Below are 12,204 nucleotides of genomic sequence, written 5' to 3'. Positions count from 1 at the left end.
TTTGATGTATTATATTTTTTAAAATTTATTTTTATATAAAAAATAATCTAAAAAATTAATACAGGCGAGTCGGGTCAAGTTTAGCATTTTAAATCTGGACCGAACTTGGGAGGAATTTAGGCCCATTTCGGGTCGGGGTCGGGCCTAGACAATGGGCCTAAAATTTTACATCAGTCCAACCCATGATCAAGTCTACTCGCAAAACAAATACTACAAAATAACAACAATAAAATATCTAATACTTATATAGTTAAACACTTTATTGAATTAGTGTCATTCTCATTGAATCACCAGTTTAATTATGAAATTACAGAAATATTATTATTTTTAATTATTATTAAAATTATTATAATAGCGTTTTTTTATACTTTTGTTTATAATTAAGCATATGTTCAAATAATATTAAAATATAAATTTATTACTGATCCATTTAGATTAATTATAGAATGAATTTAAAAATAATAATAAAATGTTTAATTTTAACATAAAATATAAATATCTATTTTTCTTCTCTCTAATATAAGCTGCGGTTTTTTTTTTAAAGCTAAATTTATTCTTTATTTTCACACACACACGCACTTCTCTTACACATCTATTACCACCTAGTATCTTGCCACCTTGCAGCCAATTTGTGATCTTATCTCCATGCTTAGCCGACTTCAATGTCCTCAAGCTTTTCTGCAGTAAAATAGTTCTATATGTTTTTCTATTTTTCATTTGCTATCAAGTAAATATGCCTGCTTCAACTATGAAACATTACACTTTTTTTTTTTTGCAAAAGGTATAATAGTAATATAAACTGTAATTGGATCTTCTTGTCTATGAGATAATTTGTCTAAAATATTCTTCAATCAAATTGCTCAACTATGTATTCTACTTCACATGTTAAAAGAGTTACTATTTGTTATTTATTTGATAATCATGAAAATGTTGCAGAGTCGATATAAAATATATATTTAGACGTGCTTTTGTGATTATCCAGGTCTCAACCATAATCACTGTCTGGATTAAACCAATTTTATATTTTGAGAATATGTACAGAATAAACTACGATCCATCGACTTATCTCAAATTTTTTTTGTCATTTGCTATATCCAGATAATTGCTCGATGTAAACCTCTTTTAAGTAGCCTTTAAGGAATGTCGACTTCACGTCCATATAATAAATTTTTCATTTGTTTTATCCAACATATTTCTCCAAAATTTTTCTATTCAAATTTTTTTTAAAAATCACTTTGAACATAACTAATTTATTCTCTATTTATATTATATTCAATAATATTATCTAAAGAATAAATTTTAATATATTATAAACTGGAGTTGTAATTGATTAAGTGTTCAACTTTTCTAAAAGTAACTCAGATTCAAATTATTGTTGTAACAGAAAGATTGAATATAATATAAAATTATTATTACATTTTCAAGAATTATTTATCAATATTTGTTATATAATACTTAAAATTTTAAAACTATTAATTTAAATAATTAGATTTTAAGACTTAAAATCAAACTGCATTATATCTCTTTTATTATATGATAATTAAATAATTAAAATATATTAGATTTTATTTAAAAATAAATTATCCAAATTATAAATAACTTTGATGTTTCGATAAACTAGAGAATTAAAGTAATTAAAAATAAGTTTTGAATTTTTGTTAGTCAGAAAATTATTTGGTAAATTAGTAAAATTTAAGTATTAAATATAATTATTTTATTCGATAAAAATAAATCTTGATCTTTTAAAATTATTTATTTTTAAGTCCAGTCTTATTTATAAAATATTTATATTATTTTAATTAAAAGTTAAATATGGTAACCGGAATATCTCACATCTACATTTGTATAAAAAGAGATAACTGATTTCAAATATATACATGTTTTTTTAAAACTGAAATATGATAGTTGCTCATCTCATCCCTTATTTATATGGTTGAGAGTTGGATTACTTTGATATTTTAAATTATTATCCCATTATTTTATTTTATTCCTTTTTTTTATCTCAATTTCTCTTTTATTTTTTCCTCATGTTTCTTTTTTAATCTAAAAATCATCCAAATTTTAAATATCTTGAAACTGTACTAAATTTCAAGCTAGTCCTATTTATACAATAAAAAAATTCGGAATAGCAAAACTCGAAGCATGTCATGATTCTAGTTCTACTTTGAAACTGTGTGTACATCCCCCATAAAGCAGACAAATGGGTCGTTGTTGATAAGATGACAAAGATTGCCATTAGTTAGGTGTGTTGAAGGGGGTTAGGATCCTATTGTCCGCCATGGTTATTGTGAAGCTTGTTTGTTGTTGCGAGAAGCAATATAACATCCATTGGTTCTGTTACCTACGGTAACGATTATGGGCGAGGAAGTATGTTTTCCTTCAAGTCGAAGGACTAGTTCATGGTCCATGAGTTTTTCAAGCATCTCTTCGTCTTGAATTGGTGTGCTGCGAGTACGGATAGAGGCTGAAAGTTGTCGAAATTCAGGGCCAAAACCGTTGAGAATTTTGTCTGAATTCTTCCGAGGATATTGGTGAACCAGCAGTAGCAAGTTCATCGGAAATTGTTTTGATTTGATGAAGATAGTCAGCTGCACTTCTAAGAATAAATTAATAGGGAAGTGAAAACCAAAATACAAGTTTTAGATTATTGAATAAATAGTATTTTTATGCAGCAAATTGTCAACCAATTTTATGAATTTCCAACTATTTGTCAACCAGGCACTGCAACATCAAAATAGCACTGCCTTTGTCTCTTTTTGTCTTTCGTTGCCAAGTTTTGTTCTTATAAGTACCAAATTGAAAAATGTGATAAATTTCAGGGGTAAATTACACATTGATCATCTAAATTATGGTAACTCATTTATGGGGACAAGTTACACTTGGTTACAACAAAGGAAACAATGCTTCTTGCCTTTAAGAAGCAGAATTTCCTGAGCTTTTAAGCGATATGATCACTGGTTAGTCAACCACATCACTGCTAAAAAGCTTGAACTTGTTGGCATCAAGAACCAATTTCCTAATAGATGAAAATGAACCCATGATTCCCACACCTGTGAAGACAATAATGATGGACAAATTGATCCAGTAGGTGAGGGTTGACCTTGAAGGCTTATAAGTCATGTTATAAAGAAGCATAGGGAGGATGAAATCTAACGGGATGAAGCCGATGGCACCAACGACCCCACTAATGTCACCAAAGAAAGGGAGCATTGCTGCCATAAACCCGCAGAATATCACATACAGTGACCGAAGTATTAGCCTAGGGATAAGGTTCCTTTTGGAAAACATCCCTTGTTTCACATCAGCTGATTGTTTTTCCATGATCTCATACGCAACTTGTGAATAAACCTGTTTTGTAATCGGAGAAAGAAAGCTACCTCAACGCCATGGAAATGAAAAAAGAGAGCATATGAATGGCTTACCAAGCCAATAGCTAAGAGTTGGAGGAGAACGAAGACAACGGCGAGGCCGAGAACTATGGTTGGAGCCAAAGAAGGTCCTTCATCAGGCATCAAGCTTTTAAGAATGTTTGAGTTAGAGTTGTTGCCAAAAACCCAATATCCGGAGACTGCAGCTGAGTAGAATGTAAGGAAGGCCACGGTGTAACACATTAGCAGTCCTTTTACCATCTTTCCTGTAGCAGGTGGAGCCAAAGTAGCCTATAACAATGAGAATGTGTTTTCAGAATGTTTCCACTACTCATAACGTTCAAATCAAATTATTAGAGTTGAAATTACTTGTATTTCAGGAAGTATGCCATTCCCAAAAATTGCAGCTATTATGGAGATAGAAGTGAAAGCACTAAACACCCTTGATGAACCTGAAGGTTCCAAGGAATAGTCCCTAGGAGGAGCATTTTTGGAGAGACCTGCAGTAAAAAATTATTGAAGATTATTCAAATCCACCATGAAGCTGCATGGATGTGCGTGTCAACACTGATAATAAATGAAGAGAATTCTGCGCATAAACAATGGTGGAAACTATTACAGTCTTTAACACAAAAGACAGAAATTTAACCACTATAGTATTGAATAAATTTACATTGAATACTTTGTAAGTAACAGGCCATTAAAAGTGTGTTTATCCTCTGTTTAACATTGGTAGGGCCTGAATTAAGCTTGATGTTAAAAATGTGTCGGATTCGGAGACACCTTCAGCACAACATTGAATACTTCACATTCATGTCAGTATGAAATCAAAACTAGTCAAATTATCTGCTTTTCTGCTTCAAACAAGAAAAAGAGATGGCAGTCTGGACCAAGTATTGAATCCTGTTTATGTGTTGTTGTTTTTTCCCTACCAGGCTAACATAAGAACCTATAAACCAAGATTTGGAAGCAAGTCAATGGAGTCTATACCTGCATTAATACAAGCACCAACCATAAGGAAAGTGTACCCCAAGCAAAGAAGAAGGGAAGCAAAATTGATATGTCTGAGGGAATGGAAGGAAGGCAGTTGAGAGAGAACTATCATCACCACTGTCACCATTTCTATAAACTCATACAGCTTCAATGATCCATTTGGAGAAAGGTTTTCATACATGATCTTTCCAAAAACCAAAAACAGGCAAAATTAGAAAAACATAAAAGAAGAGCAATAAATGACCAAATTTTACCCCATATACAAGTCCCATCTTCAAACTAGAGCTAGCCATTGGACCATGCTAGAAGATGGAAATTTAATTTTCAAATGTATTTGATGAGATCGAAGTTGCTATTATATGCCATATTCATAGCTCATATAACTTCCGAATGGAATTAATAGATGGATTGGAGGACCATACCTTGAGGCATTCCCCTGCAAGCAAAATTGCGCCTATTCCAACCCCTGTATTGATAGCGGTTTGGATGAATATAACAAAATAAAACATCCAACCAGACCCTGCATGAAACATTGGCATCTCCTTTTAACATCTTTAACCACGGAACAAAACACTGGGTTCAGTTCTGTCCTAATTGCAGGAACTCTTTCAGAATCACCTACCCTAACCTATTAGCTAAAGACACGTATACAACTTGTATAATGTGAATTGCCAAAATCGAAATGGCAAAAAGTCAACCTTGTTTTTATTCTAGGAATGATATCATCGAACTTGGAATGTCACTATAAAACGGTAATCATTTTCCATTAGTTTATATGTGATCCAACTTTTACGCTTTCCAAAATCTAATAATTACTGAAAATGAATACTGAACCGCAAGCGAAAATGCAACCGGCCAACACGGAACGAATATTGCATGATCCGAAAAAAGGAAAACTTATTGTAGGTCGCTACCTAGAACGTCGGCGGCGAGTTCACGGAAGCGGATATGGCGGCGGCCGGCTTTTTCACAATGCTCAAGCACCTTGGACATGAGATAGTAAGAGTAGAAGGTGACGCATCCTAAAACCGTTAAACATAAGAAACCCAGGCCCCAACCTAGTCCCCTGAACGCGTATGGCAGTGTCAGAATTGTCGGCCCCACTATCGCCGTCGTCAGATGAAACCCCGCATGCCACCACTTCCCTATAAAGAAAAAAAAACGATTTGGTTATATCATGGCTTTATAATGTTGCTCTGATTCTGATTCTGATTCTGATTCTGATTCTGATTCTGATTCTGATTCTGATTCTTCACCTTTTGATTCAAGAACAAAGGTAGCTCCGGCATCGGAATCCAGGCGGAACTCCGGGAACGGGTCTCGTTCTGGAGGTTCCGCCATTAATGGTGCCTCTGAAAGATGAAGAAGAAGAAGAAGGGTTAAATTATTATGGGAAGTAACGTACGGTAGCAAGCACCACGTGGGGGAGGAGGAACCGATGAAGGAAGAGCTTAGCTTAGCCGCCCGAGGACGTAAAAGAATCCACTAAATTAGTGAACAAACATCATCATTCATTGTTGCTTGTGGTTCTGTATTTAATGGGATAAGAAAATTACCTGACTGCCTAGACAAGTGTGAATTAAAGATGGTGATAGGTAAGGGTTATTTGGTCTTTTTCTTTTCTTCTTTTTTCTCTAGTTTCCTACAGCCTACCGGGAGTTAGCCATACTAGTTGCATTTCATTGGAACTTGGATCCTAAAATTTAGCCCTTATAATTTAAATAAATCTCAACATCATTGGCAATGCGATTTAAATTAAATTAAAAGAAATCTCAAATTTTTTTATTTGGGAATCTTAAATTGTAGTTAGAAGTCGTATTGCAAGTGAAAGTTTCTTCAAACCAATTGAGTTTTTAGTTGTTTATTATTAACACCACGTTTGGTTCGCTGTAATGGAATAGATGTGTAATAGAATAGAGACGTAATAGCAATTCAATTGTTTGGTTGAATGTATTAGAATAGAGGCGTAATAGTATTCTTGTGTTTGGTTGAATGGAATAGAGGCGTAATAGCATAAGGAAAAAAACTAAAATGACTAAAATACCATTAACAGAATTTGTTTTAGGTAGATGATTTATTGTTATTATTATTAAATTTTAATAAGATTATTAATATAAATAATAAATAATTTAATAATAATTTAAAATAATTATTATTAAATATAATTTAATAAAAATATATAATTTAATAAAATTCTTAATATAATTATTCTTATATTAATTTACTAAAATCATAATATGTAATAATGTAAAAATATTTAATCTCATTTATTATTTTTAAACCGAAATACAAATTTAATGTGCTAAAATATCATTAGTGAATCAAATAATTTAATTATTCTACAAAAAAATTAAAAGTAATAAATAACTTGAAAATTATATTTTACATAAATATAATATTCAAATATTAACAAACATACCCTAAATTAAATTTCATGTATAATTTTAAAATTTACCCCAAAGATTTAGTATACTTCTTGACCTGAACTTGACAATTAAGTTTATTTTAGTACTTGTATATTTTTGTCCACTTTAATAATTGAACTTGACAATTAGATATATTTTAATCTTTGAACTTGAAATATATAAAATTTTATTGGCATAACACTTTAATAATTGAACTTGACAATTAGATATATTTTAATCTTTGAACTTGAAATATATAAAATTTTATTGACATAACACTTCAAGATTGTCTCACATCATTAAATTTGGACGGAATATAAATTCATAGTCAAAATAGACCTACTTGTAAAGTTAGATACTAAAGTAGACCCCAACAACATATAAGTATCAAAACGAAACTAGCTCACAAAGCGAAACTTCTTATGAAAGAAGATAAAAAAATTGTGCTACTTGAAGGGAACAACACTGGCACTGGAAAAACAGTCCGTGGTTGAGGACATAAAATCTCTTAAGCACTGCGTCCAGGTTATGAGCTACTCACAGCAACACAGATCACTGGGAAATAGTGTGCCAAATTACATTTTGTATCTCTTCTTGGAACCACATGGACAAGGAGCATTACGGCTCATTTCTCCACTCTTTACCATATTAAACTTGGCAAGATCCAATGGTGTTGAACCCATTAGCTTTTGCACCTGCAAAAGATAAAAAAATAAAACGAATGACATTTCCAATGGAGAAAGAGAGAGATGCATAAACTAATACTTGTCATTGATGTTTTAAACTGTGGGAGAAACATTCATCCGAACTCAAATGCGAATTTCAGCAACTGAAGATGAATGAAGGCAGACATCTCAGTCTTTTAAGCAATCTGGCATTGAACCAAAAAAGCATAACGCAGATCAGCGGACCAAACATCTGTAACTCTATGTTAGTTCGACTCTTTCTTTTCCTTTATGCATCCATGTTTGATGCAAGTCTGGGACCAGAATGAATATAAGAAGATAATCCTCTAAAAATCCTCCAAATACATTAAAAAACTTGGACAAAAAATAACATAACACACCCGTGTCAAACATATATATCAGACACTCAAACTAACTACCCTACATTAACTTAGAGAATTTAAGATCAGACAAATTGAGTAATAAGCATAAATACACTAGCTCATACATTTTAATCATTCAACATATGATCAGCAAAAACATAACTGAAAAAAACCAGTGGTGAACCTACCTCAGCAAAGTTCTTTGGCATCGGTTTGCCTTCCTCTTTCAGCTTAACCATCTTCTTATGAACTTCTTTAGCCCATGTGAACTTCGCAAGCGCATTCTCAACATCTAATAAGGTACATCTAATAAGTTAGATGTTATCCCTTTCTCACTCTTAAAGTCACACTATATGACAGCATGCTCATTTCTTGGGCATGGATATGACATTAATATATTCCAAAGATTCTCAAATACATAAAAGAACACACTTATGAAGCATACATACACATATCTTACAAAAACACCCGAGTCCAATTAACATTACCTCCAAATTTATGTAAAACTTAAATGAGAAAACTCGAACCCATATCCAACATTCATCAGCAGCAACATAGCCGAGGAAAACAAAAATAATTATTTATAGAGCTACTATCCAACGAGCTAAAACAGACAAACAGAGGTATATTTTAACAATGAAAATAATCGATTGCCTTAAACACCATATAGTGTTCCAATCAATCAAATTACAGCAGGCATTAAAACCTTTCCCTTTCTTTAATTCACAACTATTAGCTTCATTAATCAAATCCTATGTACAGTTGATCGATTGAAAGTGTAAAATTTCAAAGACGAAATTTAAACACAAAACTGGTTAACATTGAAATTACATGTAAATATAACCTAAAAAACCAAAAAATTAATCATATTTTCAGATTTCAGGCCGAAATGGAATGAAATGAAAGGCAAATCCATTTTTTCCCCAAAAAAAACAAAAATAAAGAAACAAAATTTCAAGAACAGATCATTAAATTCATGGTATATATAAAGAAATTTAATTGAAATCAAAGGAATAGAAGAAGGGAGAAGCGTACTTGGGAACCATTGCTGCTACTCTCTATTACTCTGTTACCTCATACGATTTGTAATTGAAGGCCTTGTTGAGGGTTGTTAGGGTTTGTTAAAGGGTTGGTCAGGATAGAAGCATGAAAAGGAGAGAGAAGGTTGGAAGGAAATGGGAAGAAAAATGAAAAAAAGAAAAGATGCTGCAACGGCTTGGGAGGGTAAAAGAGGACCGATTAGGTAATCCTTTCTTTTGGAAAGGATTACAAATCGGCGCTGCATAAGGGAAAATGAGGAATCCGTGCGTAGCGTAATAGGCTCGTATTAAGGTAATACAGCCAACCAAACAGGGTAATCGGTGGGGCCACGGATTAGGGGTGTATTGGCTAATCCAATACACCCAACCAAACATGCTCTAAGTTTATATATGATACCAATTGTTATAAAATATTATCTTTTTTATAAAACTAAATTGTTGTGATTTTCAAAATAAAATGTTTCCATAACATTTTGTAACAAATATTTTGATGCATTGTCTGTTTTACTAATAATAACTTTTACCAAATGATTTCAAGAAAATTTATCAAAAGATATCAATTTTTTCAAAAACCCAATTCATTTTTTAGAAATCATTTCCAATGAAACAAAGGTAGCCTTAGAGAATAATCAATTTTCTTTTTTTTGAGTTTTGGATGGGATTGATCTCGAGCTCAATCTAAATAGGTGTAGGGGGTTGATCATTGTAGAATCAAGCTTTCTTGAGCTTAGGTTTTTCTTTTTAGTTCCTATTTTTTCGAGCTTGGATTTTCTCGAGCTCATATTGGCTCGAGCTTGCTTTGTTAACGCTACTTTTATATAATTATTTTATTGTTATTAATTATAGATTATAGATTGTAAAGGTCAAATTTTGCGTCAGTTACAGGTTTAGTCCTTGTACTATAATTTGCCCAATTTTAATCCATGTAAAACAATAGCATTTAAATTTATTAGGACTATCTATGTATAACTCATCAATTTAGTTCCTCTTCTTCAATTTAATTGTTTTAGTTCTTATTCTTCTCAAATGTCATTCTTAACTCAATTGGTAGCCGTTTAGATCCTTTAACTACAATGATATGATTTTTGTATGTAAAAATAATAAGTCGACGTAATATTACATATATTATAATATGCATGTTGTATAAGATTTTGCAAATAGTAAAAGTTAATTATTTTTAAAATAAATATTAACTAAAAATTTTAATGTCTACCATTTGGATTTGGACTAATATTTAAAAACTCAAAAATACAAGGATTGAAATTAACAAATTAAAATATAAAAATTGAATCTATAAATTATATATAATATAAAAGAATAATAGTAAAATTTAATTTTTTTAATAAATATAGATGTTTACTATTTAACAAAATGCAATAGAAATACTTGTATTACCAAATTTAATTATTTATACATATCGACATGATTTAAAAGATATATATTTTGGCAGGGGTTTGGACAACAATGCCGAATCAAAAATAATATTTTTAATCAAATTGCTTTATCTATGCCGCCCTCAATAAAGCAAATTATTAATAACAACGATACACATATTAATATAAATTTATTGCTTTGGCAAATAAGAATCAGGAAAAGTAATAATAAAAAAAATATTCACAAAGAACTCTTACTTTTATGGAAAGTCACATTGTTTAATTTTTGTTGATACAATGATACAATAAGAAGATATAGAGGAGAATATGGTGATTGTTGTGGAGGTCAGTTCACCTAACTGGGGCGGAGAGTCGTAGATTATAAAATGTGAATATAAGGAGAATATGAAGGCTAGGGACTAAAGATGAGTTAGCAGAGTGTAGGTTTGGTATATTGGAGAGTTGATCCCTTCTTCCTCTTTCTTAGAGGTATTTATAAGGGAAGGTTTCATGTAAGGTGATGTTAACATGTTGGGTTTACCATTAAACCATCATTATAGAATGTGTGGGGTGGACGTCTCCGATGGGACGAGGATGTCTGTGATGGGATAAATATTGTCATTTATCCTGACTTGATGATATAGAGCAGTTGAACCCATATGGTATTTAGTAACCAACCACTTCACATTCCCGATGAAGACTCTAAGACCCAAACAACGAATGACCTGCATTTGTCCGAATGGTCATCTCGGAAGGGAAAACTCACAAGTGATAAACTTACTGTTTGGGCGTCTTTCTGGCTTGCCACATGTCTTGACGCGGATAAAGGTATAAAAATTGTCTCGACAGAACACGGCCAATACGACCACCACCCCTACCCTGGTTTTTCCAGACTATTCATCTCTCCTAGCCATTTTTTCCAACAAAAATGCAAAAATAGCTCTGGCAACGGCAAAGAAGAAGCACCACAAGAAAAATCAAAGCAAACAAACCTTTGAAATGTAGAAATCGTTACAGAAAACTAACATAAGCAAGAAAACGCCCAACAACAGATGTAGAAATTTCAAAAGAAAAGGAGGCAAAACAATTTCGAAGAAAAAAACCCAAAATATATAGATCTATTACCCAAATCGGATCGTTTCAAAAGGCAAGCAACATCTAATGACACTTCACCACCTATCCTAAAAAGTTGTTCATCATTATCACGACTCCCTAGATGTAACACATCTAACCCTTATCTGTCGTCGGAACAGGGTTACGGAGCATTACCGGACTTTTCATATCAAATACAAATATCTCATATCATTTAACATACATAACAGAAACTATTCATAATCATTCATATTATCCCTTGTATGAGCCCTCGAGACCCAAAATACGCGTTAGAAATAAATCGGGACTAAACTAGAGACTCAGGGAATTTTTTGCAAAATCTCAAAAAATCTCTTAAGTGCAGGGGACACACGCTCGTGTGGCCAGGCCATGTGGCTCACACGGCCAAGAAACACGCCCGTGTCTTGGGTCGTGTGGGCATTTGATATGAGGCACACGGTCGTGTCCCAGCCCGTGTCCATGCCCATGTAACTCTGTGAGTTGGGTCACACGGCCAAGCCATACGCTCATGTGCTAGGCCGTGTGAAATGAAATTAAAGTGCAGAGGTCACATAGCCAAGCCACATGCCCGTGTGCTAGGCCGTATGAAAATACCTGGGCATTTTGTTTCTCAATTTAAAGGATGCAGGGGACACACGGCCATACCACATGCCCATGTGCTAGGCCGTGTGTCACACACAGTCCAGACACATGCCCGTGCTTCTGTTCGTGTGAACGAAATTAGGCCATTTTAAGGTCATATTTCTCACTCATTCTTGATTTCAACCTAAACACCTCAAATTTCATACTTATAGACCATAACAAGGCCTTCAATACAACCAACTCTTAGCTCTAAAAATGTCATATTATCACATATAACCTAAC

The 12,204-nt window shown here is 32.7% G+C and overlaps 1 protein-coding gene and 1 long non-coding RNA gene across 5 annotated transcripts; both read right to left on the bottom strand.

The window, feature by feature from the left end:
* Nucleotides 1-2,159: 2,159 nt before the first annotated feature.
* LOC105788232 (probable GABA transporter 2) lies at nucleotides 2,160-5,885 on the bottom strand. 3 transcript variants are annotated; one of them, XM_052626884.1, is made up of 7 exons: nucleotides 5,618-5,885; nucleotides 5,276-5,506; nucleotides 4,784-4,881; nucleotides 4,359-4,545; nucleotides 3,738-3,868; nucleotides 3,423-3,659; nucleotides 2,160-2,588 (listed from the first exon to the last, which is right to left on the bottom strand). In XM_052626884.1, the coding sequence occupies exons 1-7, from the start codon at nucleotides 5,700-5,702 to the stop codon at nucleotides 2,283-2,285; spliced, it is 1,275 nt and encodes a 424-aa protein (XP_052482844.1). In that variant the 5' UTR covers nucleotides 5,703-5,885; the 3' UTR covers nucleotides 2,160-2,282. The 3 variants fall into 3 exon arrangements, with proteins under 3 accessions (XP_052482844.1, XP_012470465.1, XP_052482846.1); XM_012615011.2 differs by lacking the exon at nucleotides 2,160-2,588 and adding an exon at nucleotides 2,834-3,348 and having other exon boundaries at nucleotides 5,618-5,883; XM_052626886.1 differs by lacking the exon at nucleotides 2,160-2,588 and adding an exon at nucleotides 2,834-3,348 and having other exon boundaries at nucleotides 5,767-5,874.
* Nucleotides 5,886-7,065: 1,180 nt separating this feature from the next.
* Nucleotides 7,066-9,029, bottom strand: LOC105788233 (uncharacterized). 2 transcript variants are annotated; one of them, XR_008190817.1, is made up of 3 exons: nucleotides 8,850-9,029; nucleotides 8,003-8,106; nucleotides 7,066-7,461 (listed from the first exon to the last, which is right to left on the bottom strand). It is a non-coding gene; the product is annotated as an uncharacterized LOC105788233 (long non-coding RNA). The 2 variants fall into 2 exon arrangements; XR_008190816.1 differs by lacking the exon at nucleotides 8,850-9,029 and having other exon boundaries at nucleotides 8,003-8,152.
* Between the last annotated feature and the right edge of the window lie 3,175 nt (nucleotides 9,030-12,204).

The sequence above is a fragment of the Gossypium raimondii genome, chromosome 2, assembly GCF_025698545.1.
Source record: "Gossypium raimondii isolate GPD5lz chromosome 2, ASM2569854v1, whole genome shotgun sequence".
NCBI lineage: Eukaryota > Viridiplantae > Streptophyta > Magnoliopsida > Malvales > Malvaceae > Gossypium > Gossypium raimondii.
The sequence above is the reverse complement of the archived record's forward strand: the minus strand, read 5'-3'. Positions and strand labels throughout refer to the sequence as shown.

Coding starts and splice junctions, on each gene's coding strand:
- LOC105788232 (XM_012615011.2), bottom strand. CDS start 5,702: ATGGCGGAACCTCCAGAACGAGACCCGTTCCCGGAGTTCCGCCTGGAT. Junction 4,882..5,275: donor ACTCGCCGCCGACGTTCTAG/GTAGCGACCTAC, acceptor TGTTTCATGCAG/GGTCTGGTTGGATGTTTTAT. Junction 3,349..3,422: donor AACTCTTAGCTATTGGCTTG/GTAAGCCATTCA, acceptor ATTACAAAACAG/GTTTATTCACAAGTTGCGTA.